General features: G+C 39.5%; 1 protein-coding gene across 1 annotated transcript in view; it reads right to left on the bottom strand.

The window, feature by feature from the left end:
* CAPN7 (calpain 7) overlaps positions 1-26805 on the bottom strand; it is a 134415-nt gene that overhangs the window by 10011 nt on the left and 97599 nt on the right. The window contains exons 9-17 of the mRNA XM_077491488.1: positions 19155-19248; positions 16626-16772; positions 16136-16242; positions 13693-13813; positions 11260-11404; positions 10582-10681; positions 8836-8971; positions 4411-4486; positions 1705-1850 (exon numbers count right to left, since the gene is read on the bottom strand). Of these exons, the coding sequence (XP_077347614.1) occupies positions 1705-1850; positions 4411-4486; positions 8836-8971; positions 10582-10681; positions 11260-11404; positions 13693-13813; positions 16136-16242; positions 16626-16772; positions 19155-19248 (1072 nt within the window). The remainder of the gene's footprint in view (positions 1-1704; positions 1851-4410; positions 4487-8835; positions 8972-10581; positions 10682-11259; positions 11405-13692; positions 13814-16135; positions 16243-16625; positions 16773-19154; positions 19249-26805) is intronic.

Raw genomic sequence — 26805 nt, 5'->3', positions numbered from 1 at the left:
CTCACTACATTCGCTGTACCACATGCCAGGGTGACCGGTAAATGCAGGATCCAGTGCCCAGGGAGTATGGGTACAAGTCCTAAGGTTTACTCGAGGGTCACGGGTGAGCAACAAAGGTAGAAGAAAGCCAGACCTTGACAGAGGTGTCAGATGAAGGAGGTGAAAAACTAGTAGGAAATTCATCTCCAAGAGGGAAGGTGTCCATACCCTAAGAACACTATCAAAAACACTAGAACCTCACATAGTTATACGGGGACACAAGGAAGCAGACCCAGAGAAGTTTTTTGCCAGTGTCCAATCACTTGAAGGTTATGGCATAAATTCCATGGTCTTTTAATTGATTCCTGTGTTCTGTACTGTACAAAAAAGATAACATCTTTACTAAATGCCTACCACTTTAGTAGGACACCCTTTTTTCTACAACCATGCATACATATGATTAGTTTTCAACCATCAGACTGGCAATAACACCAGATGTACAATTGTCCTTACAGATATAGTGAACTGCACCAAAGAAGAAACAGTAATATAGAGCTTAGATGCTGAAAAAGCCTTTGAAAGACTCAGCTTATTAAATGTTAATAAGCATGCATTTGACCATTACTTGATTAATGATTTTAGTACATAGTTTGAAGCAAGATGGTAATAGTAGAATCCCCTTTTAAGCAAGCTATAGCATACTCCCACAACTTTATCAATGGGCTGGTGTCCAGATTTGTTGGGGATTCATTACTTTGAACCATTTATATTTTTACATGCAACTGTTGCACTGCTGTCAGATGGCAAAGATCAAGATTGCCATGAATGGTAGTTTAGTATGAAGATGCTATTTTAATAAAGCCATGGTCATGCAGGATCATTGACCTGGTCAAATAAGTCCTGTGTAATATCAAAATATGGGTGCTTATTGAATATTAAACTGAATCTTAACCACATGTTGGAGTGCTGTCACATCTATATATTATTGCTCACATGCCCTTTAAAGACAGTCACTCTTGTTGTAATAAAGACCCAAAGATGACATCAAAGTGCACTTTTAATAAAGCACAACCAATAAAATTTTACTTGGCAAAAGAAATTCCACATGAAATTAAAATAAATCCTTTGCCTCCTTTCTGCAGTGCTGGCCACTTTGGTCTGTTCACATACATCCCCACTATTATAACCATGCACTCCAATGCTGCCAGGCTGTACACATTTTGCTCTAGCTTTCCGGGACATTTTGATTTGGCAGCGAGTCAAACAGAAATATTTCCCACAGATGTCTTTGGGAAATCTTCAGGATTACATACTAGAGGAGGTGGGAGGAAGTACACATTGCTTGGGGTCTTTTCCTTATTATAGTACAGGAAAAATGGGCCCTGAAGGTAAATTAAACTTATTCTCCTCCCTAGATAAGTTGTCCCAAAATTCTTCTTAAATCTCTGCCCGTTCTGAATAATGTCAGTGTTTTTTTTATTCTGATTTTGTAATGTGAACAGCAATTGACCACTGTGATTGCTAACAAAGGAAAACACAAAAATCTTATGAATATAGAATTGATCTTTTAAAGCTGAATTACATTTCATACTCTTAACAGAAAAGGGTAAGTTAATATGAGTGCATGTTATACCCACAAGGATAAAGAAAACTGAGGAGACTGGCTTCAGATGCTGTTTAATGAGGTTTGCCTAAGAACTTTAAACCCAAATGTTTGTGACTTACCCTGAGTGTGTAATGGATAGTGTTCTGCTTCTCATACTGAGACACAACTAAAGTAAAGGTGTGGGTTCCTGGTGCAGTCAATGGTATCTTTGTCAGGTAATGAGGGCTGTTTATTCTGATTCCATCAATATAAGGTGCAGGTTCAGCTGTAAGAAAAATACACCATTAATGCCTACTAACAGAAAACATTTCCCAATACAAAATTGAATTGATACAGGGTCCTTTTCAATATGTAGGTTCAGTATGTAGCACGCCGACGCCACAAGCCTCGTCCAACTTGTTTCACCATCAAACAGGGGAACAGGAACACATAAGTGACATCTAATGCAGTTTATATAGGCTGCCTATATAAAATGCATTAGTGTTTACTCCTGTTCCCCTAATGACGCAGTTTGATGGCAAAACGTGTTGGGCGGGGCCTAACTTGTGACGTCAGCGAGCTCATTGTGTGGCCAGCGGCGTGACATCACTACATGCTGTATTTTCTTTTACCTCTGTAAGTATCTGTCTATTTAGTTTTAAATAAAATTGTTTAACAGTTTTACACTATTTGTGGCCTCTGTTCTCCTCCATGAGTGTGGATGCAGCCTGATCTGACATGATGATGCTTGAAAATCACTGAAACTGAAAGTTTGTGTCCTGCTGTTGCCATTGCTAAATGTCTGGAAGTCTGTTAATTACATGCCAGGTTGATCTCTGTGGTGGGGATCTTTCATATTTGGTAAGAGGCCAACCTTATTTATGGTGAAGGGCACAGGTGTCTTGGTCGTCTCTTCGAGATTTACAGAATTGGTGGATAGTTGAATGTTTTCATTCCTTGACTTTACAGGTTTTTAGAAGAACATCACTGATGTTTTCACTTAATGTTTGTGGACTTGTATTTGCCTGGATACACACTCATTGTTATTGTTATAATATAAATTCTGAAGATTACCCACCGACTTAGTAATTTTATTAATACCATCTGTGTTGGAACATGCAGTCTACTGTACACAAACATGCCTTCATTTCACAAGATGGTTTAATTATATGCCACGCAGCTAGGAAAAGCATGACACAATGAGGACAGACTATCACACACCCACATGCTTACTGTAATTGCTAGAGCTGAAAAACTGCCATTTAAAAGAGATCAAAACTGTGTTATACTTGACAGCTGTTATTTGTCTAGTGAAACATTGACTTGGAAATATACAAAAGCAGAAGTGGAAATTAGGGCAAATACACATACGATTTCATGCTTTGAACTGGAGTTTAGTGTACACATAGATATCTCCAAGAATTCCCAATGAGCTGTCATCATTTAGAACTTAGGAATTCTAATCCATTATTAAAAGCTTAAAGTGGAGCTCCAGCCCCCCAAACATTAAAAGTCATCAGCTACAAATTCCGTAACAGCTGACTTTTAATATTAGGACATGACGTTGGCACCCCAGCCAATTTTTCAATGGGCTTTTGGGTGCTGCCTCCACCACTCCTTGTAGGGGAAACCGGCAGTGAAGCCTTGCGGCTGCGCTTTGTGAATGGCCTGGTGGCGTAGTAAGGGGGAGGGGGCCGAACTTCCCAAAAGTGGAGACTGGTACCTGTCAAAAACAGGTACCCGCTCCTCTTTACGCTCCGAAAAGTGCCAAATGTGGCAGCAGAGGGAGGAGGAAGCAAACAAGCGAATCTTCCCCTTTTGGGTAAAGCTCTGCTTTAATGTTGCCAAAATCACAAAATATATCCAATTATCATGAGCCATTTTGTTTGCATTAGGCCCCTTTCACACTGCTGCGACTTAAAAGTTGCACGATTTCAGGGAATGCCCATGTAAACTTGAGGTCCATGGACCTCAACTCGCATCAAAGTCGGACCAAAGTAGTACAGAGACTACTTTGAAGTCATACAGATATGAATGGCTATCATTAGGAATCATGGGGTAGGACTTGTCATTCGACTTTGCTGTCCAAAGTCGCAGGTAAATTTGCACAAGTGTGAAGGGGGCCTTAGGAGAGCAGCTCCTTTGCAGCCACATACAGTACCTGCCACCTGCTCAGAATTTGTTACTTTGTCAACCTCCAAAGCATCAGACCTATACAGCCATGACATGTTAAAGTGGTTGTAAACCCTTACAAACCACTTTGACCTACAGGTAAGCCTAGATTAAGGCTTACCTGTAGGTCCAAGAAATATCTCCTAAACCTATACGGTTTAGGAGATATTCGCCCGAAGACAGGCACCGCTGTCTACGGCGTGCAGGCGCACTGAGCGTGGCATTTCCAACAACGGAGCTGCCGCGCGTGTCGGCTCCTGTGCGCATGCGCGGGAGTGACGTCATCGCAGCTTCGCCGAATGACAGCGGCGGAGCTGCGAGACTCCCCCGAGAAGATGGATGCGCCGAACTACAGGGGACAGCGGTGACGTCGCTGGCTCCTGTGTCAGGTAAGTGACACATAATGGGCTACTATGCGATGCTTAATAGTCCATTATGCTTTACCTTTGCAGGGAATGAAAGAGGAAGTAGACACATCAAGGTTTACTTCCTCTTTAAAGAGCAGTAGTGGCAACAGCCACGAAGAATGCAAATTTCTTCTTTAGCTCTGGCTCATCAGTAAACAACATACACAAATAAGGTATTGTCATATGTAAGTTTTATTACCAAAAATAAAATTACAATAATTACAATTACTGGTAGGAAAAAAAAAAAAAGTAATACAGGGGGCTCACCTGGGTAGTAAACTTTTTTGCCATCATTCTTGTAAACAACGAGTGTTATAAATTCTCGATTTTGTGCAAAGTCATCCTAAGAGGAATAGAGAAGGAAAGGGTGATATATTTTCTTCAATGTTTTCTCATGGTGAATCTGACTGTGTAAGACAAAATTCAAGAATAACAGTCTTATTGTAGGTATGTTGCAAGTGTAAGGGGCACATATAAATATATGTGCACATAGATATCTATGTAAATATAAATATATGTGCTCCTTACATTTACAACATACATACAAGACCGTTAATAAATTAGGACCTGTGGCTGCGTTCTTTCAGCCGCTGCATCCTCAGAGAGTAACAAACAGCCCCACCCACACAAACTGCTCAGACTGTATGGGTCAGAGAACCCGTGTGAATGAGCCCTTAGGTTTTTTTAAAAAAAAAGAATTTTTTACAATTTATTATTATATTATTTATTATTTTTTACATTTTTTGAAAATATTTTTTAAAATTTTTAAAAATTATTTATTTTTTACACTTTTGAATATATTCTTTTTACAATTTTTACATTTTTTTTCACAATGCTGTCATGGGGGCTTGGGTGAAAAGTCAGGGGTCTAAACCGACCCCTTACATCTCACCTTTGAGAAAGGAACTGAGGACAGAGACTCTCAATTCCTTTTCTGTAGTCTCAGCTACCGTGTTTCCCTGAAAGTAAGACAGTGTCTTACTTTCTTTTTATTCCCAAAAGCCCCACTATGTCTTACTTTCGGGGTATGTCTTATATTGGAAAAAAATCCCAGCATGCAGAGCTGCACTGCGCTACAGAAGATGACTACAAGTCCCAGCAAGCAAGGCTGCACTGCATTACAGAGGACTACAAGTCCCAGCATGCAAGGCTGCACTGTACTACAGAGGAGGCCTACAAGTCCCAGCATGCAAGGCTGCACTATGGAGGACTACAAGTCCAAGCATACAAAGCTGCTATGCTCAGCAGAGGAGAACTGTAAGCCCACACAGCCCGGTATGTTGGGACTTGTAGTCCTCCTCAGCTGCATCTTGCGGTTACATAATAAGAGCTGCAGAGAATCTCTTCACACCCCCCCTCCCCCTCCCCCTCCTTGGTCTCTCTCTGTATGACCAGCACTGACCTGTACCGGGAGGACACAGAGCCAGTGACACCTGTCGGCAGTGATCCGGGACCTGGCGCAATAATCCCCTTCTCTGTGGTTGCGTCGCGCCGTTCTGATCAGTCTCGGGCAGCGGCTGTCACTCACAGCCGAGCAGAGTGAAGCCACCTCCCCCTCCTCTTGTATGGCTACACAGTGCTGTGTATGGAGGAGGAGGAGGAGGGGGAGGCGGCTTCAGTGAAGCCGCCTCCCCCTCCTTCTCCTTCATGGACAGCACTGTGTAGCCATACAAGAGGAGGGGGAGGCGGAGTGACAGCCGCTGCCCGAGACGGATCAGAACGGCGCTGTCTCTTCAGTCGGAGGGGGAGGGCGCTGGCCTGGCACCCCCCCAGGGTGTGGCACCCGGTGCGGCCCGCACCCCCCGCCCCACTCTTAGTACGCCACTGGAGGCGGCAATACCCCCGTGTTTCCCCGAAGTAAGACATATGTCTTACTTTCGGGGTACGGCTTATATTAGCCGACCCCTCTGAAACTCCCGATACGTCTTACAATCGGGGGTGTCTTACTATCGGGGAAACACGGTATACTGCAGATGAATGAACAGAAGACAAGGGCTATGACAGGATATGACAATACACATAAATCTTGACATAAATAAAGTTTCAAAAAACAATACATTATGTATACAGACAATCAATTTTTAAGGGTTGGGACGTGCTATGTAGAACTGTCCTTTCTGGATTCCCAGATAGGGAAGTCCTGTATTGACCACTATGTCTGTGGAGGAATGGAAGGAGAAAGGAGTAGGAATGGGGGTTCAGAAGGAAAAGGAGAAATGGTGGAAGAGGTAGGGGCCTTGTAGTAGGAAGATGAGAAATTTTATCCCCCCCCCCAAAAAAAAAGTGTTAATTGTTTATCATACAAATTGTTTTAGCAATGCCATTCAGTTAAGGTTTAACATGCGCTCAAAGAACATATTATATAACCGAATATGTTACAAAGTACTAAGCGAGAGGAAATGACTGACACAGTAAATTCATTAATGATTTCTCAGCTGCTTTTGTTCTAGTCACATATTTACTTACTTATTCTAGAAAGTTATAGCCAGCATTATCACTCATAAATATCCCTGACATGTACGTGACATTGTTCTTTCTGGGCGTTGGGTCAGCGGTTGTTAAATGGATAATAAAGAACAATACATTTCTTTTACAAACTGTACCAGCCATTGGTTAAAAACATCTATTATTCTTGCTCTATGTCTAGTATTGTAAATTTGACCTTAAATCAACTCTTTTCACAGAGGCAATATCCAAAAAAAGACTAACTGAATAGCATTATAATCATTTCAAAATAGATGAATGTATTCTTAAAAATATTTAAACAGTCTTTTTTATGATTTTGTAGTGTACACATCCATCCAGTTCAAAATGCTTCATTAAAGTAAATGTAAACCGTAACTGTGGGGTAGATTTACTAGAGCAGTGCATTTTTTTGAAAGGTGCAGACCCTTTTTTGGTGCAGTACAACAAATTTTTTGCCCCATAGACTTTAATGGGAACGCATAGAAAGTGCATATAAAATTAATGTACATGCATTTTTAGCAGAGATTGGTGTTTATAAACCCAGTCTCCTTACCCTATAAAAAATACACGAAGCATGAAAACGCATAAAAAAAAATGTGTATAAAATGTACAAACACGCACAGAAAAGGGCACGATTATGCAGAAGCACTAGTCTGAACCTAAAGCACTGTGTATCATAAGCAATTGTCATAAAGGAGACTGCGGTATATAAAATATACATACTCAACTATGTGGCCGCAACATTGGTGCAATGCTGTTGCTGTCACTCACTGACTCCAAGACTGAATACCGAACAAAATAATAATAAAAAAAAAAAAACGAAGAAAACCGAAATTTAACCGCTGATCGCTCAGTTCTTGGTCTTCAGTGAGCAGAGAGCAGTGATTGTCAGTCACCGACTCTCTGCTCTGCCACTACAATGCTCACTGGAGTGTTGGGCTGTGCAGGGGGCGGGAGTGGCTGGCTCAGGCTGTCACAGCAAATCACGGGACATCATTGTGATCCCCTTCACTTCCAATGGCACGGCAATCATGGATGTGATTTTGGCCCGATTGCGCAATTTTACCGCGATTTGTCAGGTGAAAAACAGAAGCACGGTATGCCTGTCTCCCAAAAGAACTTATATTGGGAGACAGGCATACCGTGCTTCTGCTTGTGCAATTCGACTGCAAATCGTCAGGCAACAATGGCAGCAAAAAAGCGCTGCGATTGGGATGCCACTGGAGGTGACGGGGATCGCAGGCTCGTCCCGCAATTTGCCGTGATTCGGGATCGTGGGTAAAATCGCAGCAATTCTGCCCACGATCCGGAATGCCTAGATGTGAACGGAGACATCAGTCGACAGCAGGCTTTAGCTTGCTGTCTGCTGAATCTGGATCACGGGAGTGCAGAAATAAGTGAACTCCTGTAACCCACATGAGAAATATGACCAAAAAAAGATTTGCCCATACTTCACTTTTAAATAAAATACTCATAACCTTTTTTCATCCTCTGTTGCATTTTGGAGCTGCTAATCTGCAGTCTCTCCTGTCTACCTGCATGTTCTTCAGCTAGGTTGCATGGCATTTCTTAGAGTGGATTTTCTGATGGTGACAACGTTGGACCATCTCTGTGTAATGTGTGTTAAAATGACCCTTGTAGTCTACATTATGTTTTCACTGTAAAAGCCATTTCACAAAGACTAATCAGAGTCTTTGTGAAATGGCTGGTAATACCCAAGTTGCAATAAGGGAGGCAGTTTAAGCTTATTATAAAATAATTGCCTTTGTGGGATAAAATAACATTTCACATGTGTAGAATAATATGCTGGACTATTATAAATAAATGTGCATCAAATACAACTCAAGTGCAAGCAAATAAAATATAGTGCATAGTATATACATGAACATTAAAAGGTACTAAATGCATCACATACAAAGTGCATAAAAATCATATATATTGGATACTTATCACAAAAAATTTAAATATACTGTATATATGTGTTTATACAATACTATAAACATTTGTGTGGAAAATTAATAATACTTTCAATAGTTATGTGTTCATTTAATGCAGAAAAATAACACACTGATAATATGTATTTTGTGAGTTAAGCATCTTTGATGTGCATATAATCATGAGTTTTAATAAAGAACACATGTAAAATAATTTTGTGCGTCACTTGTACACTACAGAGCGGTGCCAGTCCTGATTACAAACAAGCTGTTACTGGATGGCTGTACAAACCTTATCAGTGATATGTCTGCTTAGCAGGATCCATACTGCAGCTCCCCCTTTAGGGCACTGGACGTCAAGCTTGTACTGAGGATTGTTTGCAAGACTGTAAGCATCTTTCACTGGGCCCTGCTTTGCATCCCATGTACTTAAAACAAACAAAAAAAAAAACATATATAAAAAAAAAGTTCCTGTAACATATAGTACGTCATAGGAAACTACAGTGTGCATATACTTCAACTCATATTGCATGCCAGCTGGGAGTTTTCCACAAAACATTATCAGAGCTGGAAGCATCATTTCCTCCCCCAGGTGCCACTTCCCCTGATTTCTCTGTCAATATCAATGCCTCAACTATCAACTTGTCACCCCACGCCAAGGTCCTAGGTGTAATCCTGGACTCCGAACGAACCTTTCGGCCCCACATCGCTATCCAAAATTTGCCGCTTCAACCTCGGTAATATCTCCAAGATACACCCTTTCCTAACCAATGTCACCACAAAGGCTTCTAATCCACTCCCTGGTCATCTCTCGCCTTGACTACTGCAACTCCCTCCTCATTGGCTTACCTTTAAATAGGCTATCCCCACTTAAGTCCATCATGAATGCTGCTGCCAGGCTCATCCACCTCACAAACCGCTCAACATCTGCTATACCCTTCTGCCAATCCCTCTATTGGCTGCCACTCAATTAACTAATTAAATTCGAAATACTAACAATAACTTACAAAGCTATCCACAACCTGGTCCCCAGATACATCACAAACCTAGTCTCAAAATACCAACTTAATCGTTATCTTGCTCCTCCCAAGACCTCCTGCTCTCTAACTCCCTTGTCACCTCATCCTATGCTCGCCTTCAGGACTTCTCAAGAGCCTCTCCCATCCTCTGGAATGCTCTACCCAAATCTGTCCGACTTTCTCCTACTTTGTCCACATTCAGACGATCCCTAAAAACTAATCTCTTCAGAGAAGCCTATCTGGTCCCCACCTAACAACTGTACATTTTCTCCATCAGCACATCTCCCACGGTTATTTCCTCTTGTATGTCTTGACCTTCCTTCTTAGATTGTAAGCTCTAACGAGCAGGGCCCTCCGATTCCTACTGTATAAAGCGTATTGTATTTGTACTATCTACCCTCAAGCAGTAAAGCTCTGCGTAAACTGTTTGCGGTATAAAAATTCTGTATTATAATAATAATAATAATAATAATAATAGTAATGTGTCTCCTTAACTAAAAGTTAAGCAACACTGGTCAAACAGATAAACATTGGCACAATGAGTATTATGGTTTTCTGAACACTACCAAATGTTAAAACTGTAGCTGTTGACTCTTAATAAACAGCCTCTCACCTGTCCCACAATCCAGCGCCATCCTCACCCTGGCTAGTTCTACATTAGCTTCTTGGCATCTTACCTGTGAACACACAAGCTGTCACAGCCCGGTGCCCACTACGCAGCTGCACACTGCGAATAGTCCTGCAGTCTTCTGGGACTTCTGACTTGTCCAAGAAGACTGCGAAAAGGGAGGGGAACTTCTGCTCCGATTGCCGAGGTGGCCAAGGCAGATATGGTAACGGGTACCTGTCAAATTCAGGAACCCGCTCCCCTTTCCCCAAAAGAGCCATTCTTGAAAGAGGAGTGTGGAGGAGACCCTAAAGTGGAACTTCCCGTTTTGGGTGGAATTCCACTTTAAGTTTTAACAATGCCTTCAGCATTAAGGGGTTAAAGAAAAGCAAAAAACAATAAAATGACAAACCTGTGAATACATGTTGATTCTTTGAAGAGGCTTGGGTTCCAGCTTAAATAGATGACATCATAGTACTGACACAGATCGTCCCATGTAATCCAAAAAATACCTAGGAATGAGAAATATCTAAAGGATAAACTGTAACTATATGTGGTAGGGTCTATAAATATGTATATACATACATATACACACACACACACACACACACACACACACACACACACACACAATTTTCCTACTTTTGGCTCTCTGTCTTGCATGGACAGCTCCTTTGAACGCATAATGTAGGTACACACCAATAGATTCCAAATGCAAATACCACACTTAGAATCAACTCCAGACCTTTTACCTACTTAATTGATGAAGAAATAACAAAGGCGTAGTCCACACTTGGCCATGAAACAGCTTTTGATTCAACTGTCCAATTACTTTTGGTCCTTCGAAAAAAAAGGGGGGGGAGCTATTCTTAAGAGCTGTAATTCCTAAACCCTTCCTCTGATTTGGATGCACATACCCTCAAATTAAACCTGAGAGTGTGCACTTTCAGCCCATATCCATAAATAGTTATAGCTTGAATATATTTTGGTAAATACCCGAAAAAACTAAAATTTTGCCTGTGTCCAAATATATATGGACCCAACTGTGTGTATATTTATTATATATATACAGTATACAGAAACACTTTACCATTGTCAATTTTCTGAGCTGTTCGTGGATCAAAATTCAAGTATTTCTGCAACTCAGGGGTCCAGCTCCTCTCATCCTTCTCACAAAAACGACCCTTCCATCTTAAATGGCTCCAAGGGTTCTTCAACTGCAGGAACCTCAACGTCTGCAAAGTAACACAAAAAATAGATACAGATAAATGTACAACAGGTCTGCATTGTATGCAACAATACTTTTATGTTGTTTATTAAAACAATGCACTATACATACGCCCTTTACATTTTTGGTGTGTAGCAAGTAAATCCATGCTCATTGTATACATTTTTTATAAGAATAAACACAATATACAATGTACAGTAGGAAATAGCTACTCTTAAGATCTCACACTAAGGGCTTGTTCACACATGAGGATGGGTGGGGGTATCAGTAAAACCAGGAAGTTAAGCTGCAGTTTTAATGGCCCCTCCCCCAACCGACTGCCCACATGAACACTAAAGATACAGTCGTTAATGGGTGTACACATACCGCTAAAAAACTTAAATAGCAAGTCACTTTAGCTGAATGGGTCTAATGCAGTTCTATGCGCCACTGCTGGAACCGCTCTGCAACTGCATGCAAACTGCAAATGCAACATATTGCCTCCTCCCATATTGTGAAACACCTATGAAAAGAGATCTGAGTGTAAATCACCTTTCAGAGGAGGCCCCTGCTGCACTTAAAAAGGAGTTCAAACACATACTGTAACTGATAAGTAGTGTGCAGAAGTCTCTAAGCCCTTGTACACCTGGTCAGACATTCCGACGGAAAATGTCAGATCATACTGTCGGACTGTTTCCATCGGAATATCCGACGGACAAAGTTTTAGAGCTGGGCTATAAAACTTTCCGACAACATGATCCGATCGGACTTTGTCCGATTGTGTGTAGAGAATTCCAATCGGACAAAGTGCCACGCATGCTCAGATCAAATTCCTAGGCCAAAGATATTGGCTACTAGCCTGAACGTAGTCCCGTCCTAACGAAATAACGTCATCACGTTACGTACAAGCGGATTTTCCGACAACTTTGTCCGACCGTGTGTATGCAACACAAGTTTCGGACAAAATCCGTCGGACAAAATGGATTTTGTTGTCGGAATGTCCGACCGTGTGTACAAGGGCTAACAGATGATAAGAATTCAGCATTGAGCAGCATGTTGTAAACCAACTTCTAATTAGTTGCAGTGCGATGCCACAACTATTATTCTATGGATTCTACATTTATCAAGATTTCTGGATGCAGAATTGTGCACTTCCTTTTATTTCCTAACATTGCACTGGGAAAGTAAAAGGAAGGATCTGAGTGGTTTGTATTGTGTAGGGAATAATCCTTTGATTAGAAATTTTGATTTGTAAGGCCTTTGATTACTAAAGAACATCTAATCCAAAAACAAAAATGTCGTATATTGTAGCTTACCAGCCCTTAGAAATGATGGCTGCATAGGTTTAGCATTTCCTGGATTGTTTTTCTTTTATATTCTCCTTGTGACATAATAATTCCTGCCCTAGGTTAACAACACTAAAGCCTGGTACACACGGGTCGAATATTGGCCAGTTCAACAGAAACAGGTTGACGTTCTGCCTGTGTGTACAGCAGCCTGTCCAGCTTCTGCCGAATGGGCATGCTGGAGAACCAGCAGCTGATTGGCACCCAATCAGCGCTGGCAGTCAATGGCTGTGAGCGCTGACCAGTTTGGGGGGAAACGGGCGGTCCCCCTGTCAGAACACAACAGCTCAGCAGGGAGATTGCTGTACTAACATCGAATAGTCAGTACAGCAAGCACCTCCATTTTTTCTCTTTGTTAAACCCAGCGGGCTAAAAAAATAAAAATAAATAGAAAACTGTCAGTGTGTACCGGGCTTAACGCACTGCACTCTGACCCAGGAGGAGCAACGCCCCTCTCCTCTAACTTACAAAGGGAGATGTTTTGTTGTTTACAGGAGACTGCTAGGAAAGCTAATAAAATTATATGAGATTTCAGATCAGTGCAAAGGAAGTTAAAAAGGACACTGGATTTCTGGCAGGATCACAATTTATTTTTATGCACTTGCTTAAAATATTCTTGATTGAAAAAAAAAAAAAACGTATGCAGCCACCACATCTGAGGACTGGGAAGCTACATTATACAGTCATACATTCTCATTGGGTTTAATTATACTGTAAATCAATTCTATCATGTGCGCAAAGCTCAATGTCAATGAAAGAATGCAGGAATCATTTTTATCTGCTAAATAAATGCTGTGACTGCAGAGTACTCAGCAATATAAAATTACTTTTGCTAAGAACAGCATTGAACTGGTGCAAAATAATCCAAAAATTCTAGGTAAGAGATTCCCTATAAATAACCGTAAAAACCAGAAGTAAGTAACGCATTGAAGGATATATTTAATATGTCAACAAACATGTAAAATCAAACCTTGTATTCCCTTATGTCCAGGACAGCATATGCATGTGTAGGGACCAATCCCCATTTTTCCCCTTCTTCTTCAGTCATCACTCCTGTAGCTGTAGTAATAAGTACATCACCTTTGTGAAATCTGAAAATAATAAAAACAGAATGGAATACCATTAGAATAGAGACAAATGTGGATTTTTTTTTAACCTCTTAATGTCTGAAGGTAAAACAAACCTTAACCTCTGAACAAAGTTTTACAACTTTGACAGGTGTTGCTAGGACGCCAGCAGGTGCCGGTTCCCTGACAACCAGCTTCTTTGAGCCAGAGCTGTCATATTTAGCAATGGTAGTAATACCGCTTCTAAATGTTTCACTTCCTGCTGCAGCTGGAGGTACGGTCAGTAGTAAAATAAGCATTTAAAAACACAAAATAGAAACAAATGAACTGCCTGCTTCTGAGATAAATATCACACAAGTTTCTTTAAACACAAAAATTTGTGTGATATTTATCTCTTAGGCCTAGTACAAACGGGGCGAATGTCAGATGACATTTGCTGGCCTAGGGGAATTGCAGCCAATGGCAGAGAGCGCTGACTGGAGTGTTCTGGCAGGGGAGATCGCAGCACTACTGTCGGATTGTTAGCACAGCGGCTCCAACCACAGCTGTCAGTTTTTTTTTTCGTTCAACAACTAATGGTGTGTACTAGGCTTTAGTGAACTGACCCCCAGAGACTGAAACAAAAACCTAAGATTTAACAATTGCTACTGTTTGTGTCCCTGTTGAAGATATTCTCCTCATTTCATGTCTCAGTTACATGACAGGAAGTTATGGGCGATATCTCCAACTAGGACACAGACAGTACAGCAATGCAAGAGCTTCAGTGTTGGAACAGAAGGAAGGTAGGAGACACAGGCCATCGGACAGGAGAGTATACCAACCTTGCTCTTGGAGGGACCTTCTGATTCGATTTTTTATTTTTCAGCCTGTCACTTTAGCAATTGTTGAGATAAAATATCAGTCACACAGAAAGCGCTTTTTAATGAGTTTTCCAACTCTAATGCACCGTACACATGATCAGACTTTCCGACAACAAAACTATGGATTTTTGTTTGAAGGTTGTTGGCTCCAACTTGTCTTGCATACACATGGTCACACAAATGTTGGCCAACAATTACGAATGTGGGAGCGTGGTGATGTACAAGACATACAACGAGCCGAGAAAAAGGAACTTCAATAGCCAGTGCGGCTCCTTTTGCTTGGATCCGAGCATGCGTGAACTTTTGTGCAACGGACTTGTGTACACACGATCAGACTTTCCGACAACAAAGTTTTTACTTGGTGGAAAATTTGAGAATCTGCTAGACAACATATGTTGGCGTAAAGTCAGACAGCAAATGTCCGATGGAACATACACACGGTTGGACTTTCAGCCAACAAGCTCACATCCAACATTTCCCATCAGAAAATCCGACTGTGTGTACGCGGCAATAGACTTACATTGTGAGAAGAAACCTTAATGAACACCCAGAGTGGAGACTCCAAATGTAATGTGCAATATGGTTACTTCTCATGTACAAGCGAGAAAAACACAGTAGTTGCTCTGAGAGCCTCCTCCAGTGGCTAATCCACAGGTCCCAAAATGTAAAATAAAAATATATGAAAAAACAAGCCTGTAAAAATCAGAATATAACATTATAAATGACTTTAATGTAAACACTTCAACAATAACTAAATACTAAATGAAAATATATTTTAGCCCTTAAAGGTAGACTGTCACAAAAGAAACATGGAGGCTACCAATGGTGACATCTCTTTCTGAAAATTCTAGTTACTTGGCCATCAAGCAAACAATATTCCGTGTCAGTAGTCAGAACAAGTATGAAGACTTTTTTCCAATTTTCCTGTGATTCATTCATGCTTTTAGTTTTTCAATGAATACAAAGCATTTTCTTACTGAATGCGGTGGACAGGAGAGGCAGACAATGTCATGATCTCCACTTCTTCCAACTTGTAGATGCCGTAGATTAAAAAAAAAAAAAAAAAAAAAAAAGATGTTCTCTGTATGGCAGTACTGCTGCGTGAGCGACCCCTTTTGGTCAGTGGGCAGAAGCGAAGCCACTGGAGCAGCTCCCGGGAGATCATGTCTAAATACTACAGTTATTTCTAGCAACCCCAAAGGTCCTCCAAATATCAGATATGGATCTTATCTTATGGACTTATATTGAGTCTGATTTGCAAAAAAGCAAACGAAAAAAAAATTCCTGGAGTTCCAGATGTTTGTCAGAAAAAGTTTATCCCCAAAAAATAAAGCCGTTACAATCATTTTTAAATGTTAGTAAAATTGAACATTATCTGTATCAGTAGCTGTAATGAATATTAAGTTCTCTAATATAGTTGTAATATGGATTACATGCTACAGTCACACAAAAACATGGTCTATTCACAGACAGACAAGAGACATACCTTTGGTAGAGCATTCTAAAAGTGCTTTCTTTATCAAAGGCTTGGTTGCCTGAGTGCATAGCAATCCTCTCTGGTATCCATCCAGTCAGTGCATGTAGGTCGATGTTCTGCAAGGACGATATAGTATAAAAGGTACATTAAGCCAAATTTTTAATACAGTATCTAATACCTAAAGGACTTAACTGATGCAAAGGACTACTGCATTACTCTCTTAAACCCAACCATTTTTACCTTCCTTCAGTCATTCACAACAATGTCTCACAAACTAAAAGGATAAAACAACATATTTCAGAAATTTAGCTGGGAATGGAAGCAAAGCTAAAAAGCATATTCATGTATTTGCAGTGCACTAGTACTTAAAAATACATTTAACGTCGTTAAAGAAATATGCAATGGGACTGATGTTTCTATTTTACATTTGCGTTAAGTGATTAATAACCAATCAACACTGTGAGGCAGCCATCTTTACTGCTATAACAACCTTACTCACCGAATTAGATCCAGGGAAGTCATAACCTCCCATTACTTTCATGTAGGCTTTTTCAATCAAAGACACCCACAACTCATTCTTGTTGTTAGAATATGAACAAAGCAACTCTCCATTATGATCCACAGGCAGAAAATCATCTATTATAACCTGTAAATATAAATTGCATTTTAGATGCTCTAGCATGTATTATATACAAATACTTTTCAGGCACCCCGAAAATGTAGCATTAAAGCCTACAACACAACTCAGTTTTACTCCATAGTAATGGTAGAGAAACTAAAATATCTCGTAATTCATTAACACTAGAACTAAATAATGAATTTTGACTAATTTTGATAAATAAGTAAGTATCAAAATAAATAAAAAAATAAAAATAAAAAAAGACTACACAGTAATATCAGCCTCCCAGAATTTTGATCCATCTACAGCGCAAAGCATAATCTATCCCCCCTGCAGGCATTCAGCAACTGCAGGAGAAAAATGAAGCCCACAGCAGCTGGGGAAAGAGGGAAGGAAGGAACCCAGCAGTACTGATGAATGGGGAGGCCAGGAGAGAGCACAGGTGGGCTGGGAAAGAGCTCAAGGGGCAGGAAAGCACATGGAGGGCAGCAGAAAAATGATCGATAGGATGAGTGGCGGGTCGGATGTATATAAAAGAATCAATCTCTTAATTTTCCTCCTGCAGTCGCTGAAGGTTCCCCCTCCCCTTTCCTGTTGGCTGCTGCAGGGTATCTGTCAAAATGGAGATTGGGGAAGGGGCTGGTAAATATATGTCATTTACTGGCCCCTTTCTTGTCTGAATGAATAAGGTCAGTGATCCGTTCTGATCACGGACTCTGTCCATTCATAACTGAAACATAGCAAACTGTGTTTAATATTCTTCAGTTTGTGAATGAATGGGAAGCTCTGTACAGAGCTACTCCTGTCCATTCATTCTGCGCAGCTGAGTCAATCTTCTTTTTCTGTCTCAAAGGTGGAACATCAGAGGTCTGTTTAGACCTATGATAGTTCAACAAAGCCCTCGAATGGGGCTCCTAAAAAGATTGTAAAAAAATAATAATAAAAAAATAAATAAAGAAAACGTGATAAAAAATAAAATAACAAAATTAAAAAACTACTGACATCAGTGGCAGAACTACCAGGGTCACAAAGGTCGCACTTGTGCCCGGGCCCTGGCATTCTGGCACCGGTTTTAACCGCTTAAGGACCGCCTCCTGCACATGTAACGTCGGCAGAATGGCACGGCTGGGCACAATCACATACCTATACGTGGCTCTTTAAGTGCCCAGCCGTGGGTCACAAGCGCGCCGGCGCGCTTGTGACCCAGTCCTGAGCTCCGTGACCGTGGCCTCTGGGCCCACGGACCCGATTGCCGCTGGTGTCCCGTGATCAGGTCACAGAGCTGAAGAACGAGGAGAGGTCTGTGTAAACAAACCTCTCCCCGTGCTTCCTACTGTGGCTGTCACCAATCGTCTGTTCCCTGTTGTAGGGAAAGACGATCAGTGACATCAAATGCCAAGCCATGGCCCCCAACAGTAAAAAAAAAAAAAAAACACACACACACACACACACACACGTCACACATAACCCCTCCCCGCCCCCTAGTGGTTAACTCCTTCACTGCCAGTGTCATTTACACAGGAATCTGTGAAATTAAATAGCACCGATTGCTGTATAAATGACAATGGTCCCAAAAATGTGTCAAAAATGTCCGATGTGTCCGCCATAATGTAGCAGTCACAATAAAAATCGCTGATCGCCATTACTAGTAAAAAAAAAAAAAAAATATTAAATAAAAAATGATAAACTATCCCCTATTTTGCAACCACTATAACTTTTGCGCAAACCAATCAATAATCGCAATTTTTTTTACCAAAAATATGTAGAAGAATACGTATCGGCCTAAACTGAGGAAAAAAAATGTTTTTTTATATATATTCTTTGGGTATATTTATTATAACAAAAAGTAAAAAATATTGAATTTTTTTCAAAATTGTCGCTCTATTTTTGTTTATATTGCAAAAAATAAAAACCGCAGAGGTGATCAAATACCACCAAAAGAAAGCTCTATTTGTGGGAAAAAAAGAACGCCAATTTTGTTTGGGAGCCACGTCGCACGACCACACAATTGTTAGTTAAAAGTGACGCAGTGCCGAATCGCAAAAAAGGGGCCTGGTTCTTTGGCTGCAAATTGGTTCGGGGCTTAAGTGGTTAAAGGGAAGGGGTTAAGGGGGCCCTTCGTGGCTTCTTGCAATAGGGCCCTGAAGGTTCTAGTTACGCCACTGGCATAGATTCATTTATATAGAAAGTGGGAGTAAAACAACTCTATTAGAAAAAAAAAAAAGAATGATTTTTTTAGTTGAAGATAGAAAATCAATAAGACACTTCAAGCTTGCTAAAGAGATGTATAGGCTTCGAAAACAGCCATGCCTTGTACCCAGTTATTTATAAAAGTGCACACTGAGAGCATAAGAATATTACCAGTGATTATTCTCCATACCCTATGAAAAAAAACAGGACAATGCTTACCTTTCTAGGTACACCATTGATGTGCAGCTTCACCATATATTTTCCACATGGATTATACTCTGGCTCCCCTTTTTTATTTTGTGGATAGATTATGCTAAGTGATAGAGAAATTATGAAAAAAAAAATCAGTATGATTTGCTTCTTTTTTTCACCAATATTTAAGCATCTAAAACAAGCAAAAAAATAATAATCCCAGGATAGAATATACATATATAAAAACTAGTAACACAGCTGTCAGTTATTTAATAGATATGAACATGCTTTAGTATTTGTAACAAATTAGGGGATATGCCAAGGCGGGGTTAACAGGAGTATAACTGAAAACTGGTTAAAGGTGCACATCAGTAAGGTCAGCATTATTTCTTAGTGGCACCCTGTAGAAAAAACCTTGGATTGCGAGCATAATTTGCTCTGGAAACATGCTTGTAATCCAAAGCACTTGTAAATCAAAGCAAATTTCCCCATAAGAAGTAAATGGAAACTCAGATAATTTGTTCCACAACCATTTATTCATAAGTCCTTCAGTTTATAGTCCATGGAAAAAGATTATAGCAATGTGACCAGGTTGTGTAACCATAAAATGTCCATCCACAAATGGCAGCCTTCACAAGAAGCAAGATCCATAAGGAGCTACAGAGTATAAAAGAGAAGAGAGGCGCCTTTCAAGTGTAGCAATATGGTTACATTTAATGAAGGTACAACCTTTATCAACTCACATGGTTGATGATTAAAAGAGGCACATCTAAGTATGCAAGAACCTGGAGTAAAGCTGTCCACATAGATAGACAGTCCTCCGCACCGCAGGCTCTTACTGCTGTCAGTCTGCAATCGTGACCAGAAAGACTACCCTGCAATAGAACAATTTGAAACCAAGGCTTGAAACTCTCATGGAGCGCAGCATGGAAGGGATGAGATTGATGGTGGCGAGAAGGTTGGTCTATGTGGACAGCTTTACCTCGGATGCCTGCATAATTAGGTGTGCCTCTTTTAATCATGAACCATGTGACTTACATTTAATGAAGGTACAACATTTAGCAACATCATTGCAACACTTAGAGGCACTTCTGTTCTGTTTATACTCAGTTGTGACATGACGCTACTTGCATATCAAGTTTAAATTTTAAAAAATGTTGCTGGTCTTGCAAAACGCTCTCAAACCAAGGTTTTACTGGATTAGTTTTGTAGCCTTATGAGTTTATGTGAAATCTCCATTAATACCTGTACAATATTGTAATTAGAAATATATTTCCATTAGATTTAAATATATATGTAAAGTATTGAGTGTTGGGTTGGTGTTACTGTAATTGGTTCAACTTCAAAGCTTGGCCTTTTGTTTTCCCTGATAACATCTCACCTGGGAAGTAAACAACAGCTTTCGTTGACTCATCCAATCAGGCTGTTCCCAATATACATTGACTAGGTACAGTGACCAATTAGGGAGAATGTATTAGCCACACTACAGAAAGTAGGGGGGGGGGATATAATGCTTTGTGAGCAAGCCAAGACACACTGGTGTGGGAGCACACGGCAGTCACCATGGGCTGACCTGAAGTTAACAGGTAACCTAACTCTGAACTTGCACCTTATATTGTATTGTAAATACGATTCTGTGAGTAATTTGTAAATATCATGTAAGCCAGGGGACCTACACTGTATATTGTGATGTACATACTGTCTGGTGTGTAATTTGTATATATTATGTAACCTTCTATCTCTTTTGTACAAGATCTCTCAGATCTAGATATGTATATGTCCATACTACTACAATGATTGAGGGGTATGTACATAATCATAAATACTAGTCAACAAATGGCGACCGACGAAGGGACAGGAAAAATTGGTGGTCTCTTTCAGCAATATCTCAAGGGGTTGCAATATCTACAAAAGGCACACTATGAAAGGGTTTTTCATCTGAATGCTAAAAAGTAACATTGGGTGATCTAGGTGCTCAATATAGAAATGGGCTATAAAAAAATAGCTATGTTGTACAGTGTGTAATCATTAGGAAGCCTACTGTTAGTATACTAAGGAACACATCATTTATGCTAAAAGCTAAATATATTATAGAATTTGTACATGAAGAGTCCAGATACATTAGAAGGAGATGAAAAGAGCTGTTGCCCAATGTTTATATGCATGAAGATTCAGTCTATTTAAAAAAAAAAAAGGTTTGAAAGATGATTCCTGCAGTGGATGAAGTGCATGTAACAGGAATTGAGAGTACAGCACAAAAGATGGATAGGGAGGACAGACAGTCTTTAGAAAATGTGCTACTTGTAGCTAACAATATTGGCAAACTATTGCCAGGAGTGCACATAACATTTCATGCAGATAATGTCTTGCAACGATGTAAATTGCTGGGAGTTGCCAACTCCAGAGATCAGGTTAAAGTTTTACTATTAACAGTTAAATTAGACACATGGTCTTCCTTACCAGACCATGTTAAAGAAGGAAGAGCAGATTACAATGAAACTGTAGATGAACTGCTAAAAATATTATATCCCTTTGACCTAGGCTTAATAGCAGCGTTTAGAACAAAACAGGAAAATAATGAGAATCCACTTCTTTATGCAAACAGGCTATGGTCAGCTTACTATGTAGGCAAACGGAGAAATGTAAACAGAGAGGACCCAGAGTACAAAACCCTCCTAATATCTAATGCCCATCCAAAATTTAAAAGTCAATGTGGATTTTTTATAAATCCTCTTAAAGATTCATATCAAAGTATCATGGATTGTATGCACAATTATTTTCATGTAGCCAGAAGGTCTAATTCTGTGAAATCAAAGATTTATCACCAGCCTACAAACAAAAATACCTATTTAGCAAGCCACACTACAGGAGAATTGGCCACCTTTTCAAACAGAAAGAGACATCATTACAATTACAATGCCTCCAAAGATAAGATCTATAGGCATGGCTCCACAGTTACTAGTCAAAGGCAAATAGCCTCATGCTCCCCTTTGAATGTAAATACCATGGAAAGCGATCTCAGATTACAGCACAGGAGATCATTTCTGAAAGAACTTAAGTTAATAACCACAATTACGTCTCTTGAAAATGAGATTAAGCTACTGAAGGCACATATTCATAATTGGGAAAATACCAATAAAATAATGGAAACATCACAACATGTTCTTAAGGAAAAATATGAAGCATGCCATGCAGATGTGGTACAGTGTAATAAAGAACTAAAAGAAATAAAACAATCTTTTGATCAAATTGTTAAGACCCCACAGAAAACCGTCTATTCCATTCAAACAGAAAATACAGGAGGGAGGCCCAATCTATCTATATTATCTGCTAGGACTTCCCCTTACGGGGAACAAAACTTAAATATAAGCAATGTAGAAACAGTGAAAGAAGTACCAGATCTAATGTGTCATTCAGATGTCTATGATCTGAGTAATTTATTTTCACCAGATCCAAGTGCGGATGTCAGTGAACATATAACAATGTAAATATGTAAATGTAACAATGTGGTAGTGTTTGCTTTCTTTGTGCCAACGAAAGGGAAAAGGGTAATAACTTTTGTATAAGTTATATTTTCCAGGTGCAGGGAGCTCATGAAAAAGTAGTTACATGTTAAGCAGGTGTATCAATATAGATGTATATACATAAATACATACACCTAAGGTAATGTATATTAGGCTAGGTATTCAAACATGGTTATTTGTAATATAGGTGTTTATCTTCCCCAAAGGATCAGAAGACTGCCATAAATATTCAAAGGTATAGGGTACAAGTGTTGCTTAGTACAGAATCTTACTCTTGCTTCAGTTTATTTTTATTTTTTGTTCTTGGTTGTTGTTTTTTTTTTTTTCTCTCTCTCCCGTTTGCAGAAACACATAACAATTAATTTGCAATTACCAAGGTGCTATCCAGGATGTATGGGATGCAATCGAAATGAATGTGTATGTTTGAGTGATGGAATGCATGGGTATGAACTGTCCATGTGTAAACAAAGATATTTTTCTTTTTTGTACTTAACATTGCTTTATGGCCATAAATAAGTGTGATCACACTAATGCGCATGCGTTGTACTGTTTATAATTTTTTTTTTCATTGGAAATGAGCTCAATACTGGTACCAGTTTAAATTTATAATTTTTTTTTTACAAGTTTAAATGTACTTGCGAATAAATAACCTGTGCAAAAATATGAAATTTCAATCCCTATAACTATGAGGAACTGTAGGGATGTTGTGTAGATCTTGGTTTTCTCCTTTCCTGTGGTTTAGAGTGAAGGTTCTTTCACTCTGACACTCGGAAACTACCACGATACATTACTTTGCACCTTGTGGCATCTTATGGATTCAGTAGGTCTTGTGTTTTGTTTTGTTTTTCCTTCCAAATTAACTCATGTGATGCTAATATGTGTGAAGGTTATAGATCTACATGTTGTCGTTTAGAATTTAAGTATTTACAAACCCTCCCAGTTTTTCCATAATTTTTGGTCTGTCCGAGTATAGATATGGGGGTGGGTCCTGGACATTATTGACTGTACTTACGGTTAATGGACCCATTACCTTGGCTGGAAGTCTGTTCCAAGCATCCACTACTATTGTAGACCATTATGAACCTCTCAGAGAGGTACAGTGAGGTGTTATTAATGATTTTTAAGTTTTGTATTTTAGGGTAATTGCCCAAACAAGGATGGATGATCGGACGCAGATGGGGCAAAGTATTGTGAAACACAGATGAGGACCTTAAAACAATTTTATGTTGGTTTTAAGGAGAAGCCTTGAATGGAATTAATTACAGTCAGGCCTTACTAAATTCTAACTTCTTTAGGGCGGTCTGTTTCAATAAACAGAGGTCCTGCTCTCTCTAATACAAATTTTTGTGGCCTGCTTGACTTGCAAATTGTTTTGCACTAAGAGTCAATTAATATGTTAATCACCACCGAGAGAGGGTGTTGCGCAATGTTTGAAAGCAGATTCAATCATTTTGTTTAACACAATTACAGATTCAAGGCTCTTTAACAAATTAAAGGTTGAGGCAGCATTCAATCTGAATAGTTTTTTTCTTTATTGTTTTTTTTCTCCTTCAACTTTTTCTCTTAAAGAAAACTATTTTTTTTTTTTTCTTTACTGCCTATATCACCTTATTTTAATTTTTTTGGTGATTCTTCAGTTTGGCTTGCCTATGGTGAAATAAAAAAAAAAAAAGAGGGGAGTATGGGGAACATTATATGGAGAACATTTAAAGCAATTACAAATGTTGATATAGAATATTAAAAGCTTCCCTTTAGCATTTTGGGGATGGGTCGAGTATCCAACAGTTTTTGTTTTTCTCTTATGACATTGGATAATTGTTTTATATAATTTTAGGTCATTGTAGCTATTATCATGACAATAGTAACATAAGGCTTTAGCAACAGCCATGTGACTATTTTCTGTGTATATGTGACATACAATCCTCTCTACAGTTCTAATGTTGGGCAGTCATCAGATGTGGTCATTGATATATATTTTTCTTTTTCATTTCTTTCTTTTTGTGCCATAATAAGTTCAAAGAGCATTGCGTCAATATCATATAGATATACTGGGACTGGTGAGACTCATAGTGATTGGCAAATAGCAGGGAGTATAGTACATTTGTACTTAAGAGTATTTTATTTAGATTTTTCCAGAAGCCACTAGTGACTGGTGACATCACACCTATCTGTATTCTGAAATCCAGTCATGTTTGTCTGCGTAGGCGACACTGCCTAATCTGCAATGAGAACTCTTAAAGTGATGACCTCTTCCGTAGCCTGCTAAAGGCAGGGCTCGTGCAGTAGCTACACATGGTAGCCAAGGACGGTGCCCAAGGTTTGGGACCAGCACTGAACATAGCTTCAGTAACAGGAGTTAGTGGTGAGTTGCGATGGCAACAAGAACCCCCTGCACACTTGAAGGGTCATACACAGACACACAGTGGTATACGGCAGAAGTTACTTGCAGGCATATGACCATGGAGGAAGAAAGATGGGGGGTGGAAATCAGACACCTGGCTGAAGGGCGTAACCAAATTGTTACACGTCATTGAGAAAGGGGTCTTATTAATATGTCGCAGTATATCTATGGTAATTCTAATAAAAGGTCCTAACTGCTCAGACTTACCAGACAAGCATTAATTTGAATGCATGTGTCTCAAATGTACTTGTGGTGTTCTTTCTCTACCTCTGTCCACATTAACAAAGTATAATCTTAGCCGGGAAAGCTGATCCAAAGGCCATTACTGTACGCGGTATCCAACGGGAATCACCATGGAAGGCTGTCCCAGAAGCAAGGGCAACATGACCAGATTGACATTATTGACTTTCGCACTAACATTATTGGACGGTTGAGAACAAGGATCCTCATGTTTTTTTTTTTATCCCTCTTGTTTTTTTTATTGTATTTTGTATCCTATGATTTTTATTATGGACTTATTACATTCAGAACAAGTGAGGACTACCGATACTGGGATCCAGAAATGTGAACTGTAGAGATGGGGATTTTAAAAGTTTTTTTTTTTTCTTCTCAAAGAGTTTTATTTCATTTCAGAGGGCAAAGCCAAACGTTCAAAATATTAAAGAAGATTGCACATAAACCATTATTCTATGTGTGGCCGAGTCTCATATTCTCAACTGGCCACAAGGGGCCATCTGTAGCCTTATGAGTTTATGTGAAATCTCCATTAATACCTGTACAATATTGTAATTAGAAATATATTTCCATTAGATTTAAATATATATGTAAAGTATTGAGTGTTGGGTTGGTGTTACTGTAATTGGTTCAACTTCAAAGCTTGGCCTTTTGTTTTCCCTGATAACATCTCACCTGGGAAGTAAACAACAGCTTTCGTTGACTCATCCAATCAGGCTGTTCCCAATATACATTGACTAGGTACAGTGACCAATTAGGGAGAATGTATTAGCCACACTACAGAAAGTAGGGGGGGGGGATATAATGCTTTGTGAGCAAGCCAAGACACACTGGTGTGGGAGCACACGGCAGTCACCATGGGCTGACCTGAAGTTAACAGGTAACCCAACTCTGAACTTGCACCTTATATTGTATTGTAAATACGATTCTGTGAGTAATTTGTAAATATCATGTAAGCCAGGGGACCTACACTGTATATTGTGATGTACATACTGTCTGGTGTGTAATTTGTATATATTATGTAACCCTATAAATGAATGTGTATTGCTGATTGAACTATCTCTTTTGTACAAGATCTCTCAGATCTAGATATGTATATGTCCATACTACTACAATGATTGAGGGGTATGTACATAATCATAAATACTAGTCAACAGTTTGATCTCATTATTCCTCTCCTTAGGTGTCCATGGACATTAGATGATCATCAGCCAGACCTGAGGATGGGCACCTTCAGAACTCTGCACTCCCTGACTACTTGATATTGTTATTACCATGTCATATGGCTGTTACTGGGATCTTTAAACACACCGACATGCACACTTTGGTGATGCTGCATTTGTGTGGTTGTTATACAACATAGTGTTGCATCCTAAAACACTCTGCCTGGATTTATAAAAAAATGGAACATAGGGTAAAATAATACAACTAGATATAATGCAAAGAAAAGTGAAATGCTAACAAAAAAAAACAACAAAAAAAAACAACCAACAATAGTTGCATATTATGCGCAAATGTA

Source organism: Lithobates pipiens, unplaced genomic scaffold (genome assembly GCF_037356315.1).
Source record: "Lithobates pipiens isolate NorthernLeopardFrog02 unplaced genomic scaffold, aLitPip1_a1.2 Scaffold_19, whole genome shotgun sequence".
Taxonomy (NCBI): Eukaryota; Metazoa; Chordata; class Amphibia; order Anura; family Ranidae; genus Lithobates; species Lithobates pipiens.
Note: the sequence above shows the minus strand (reverse complement) of the source record. Positions and strands in the feature narration are given on the sequence as shown.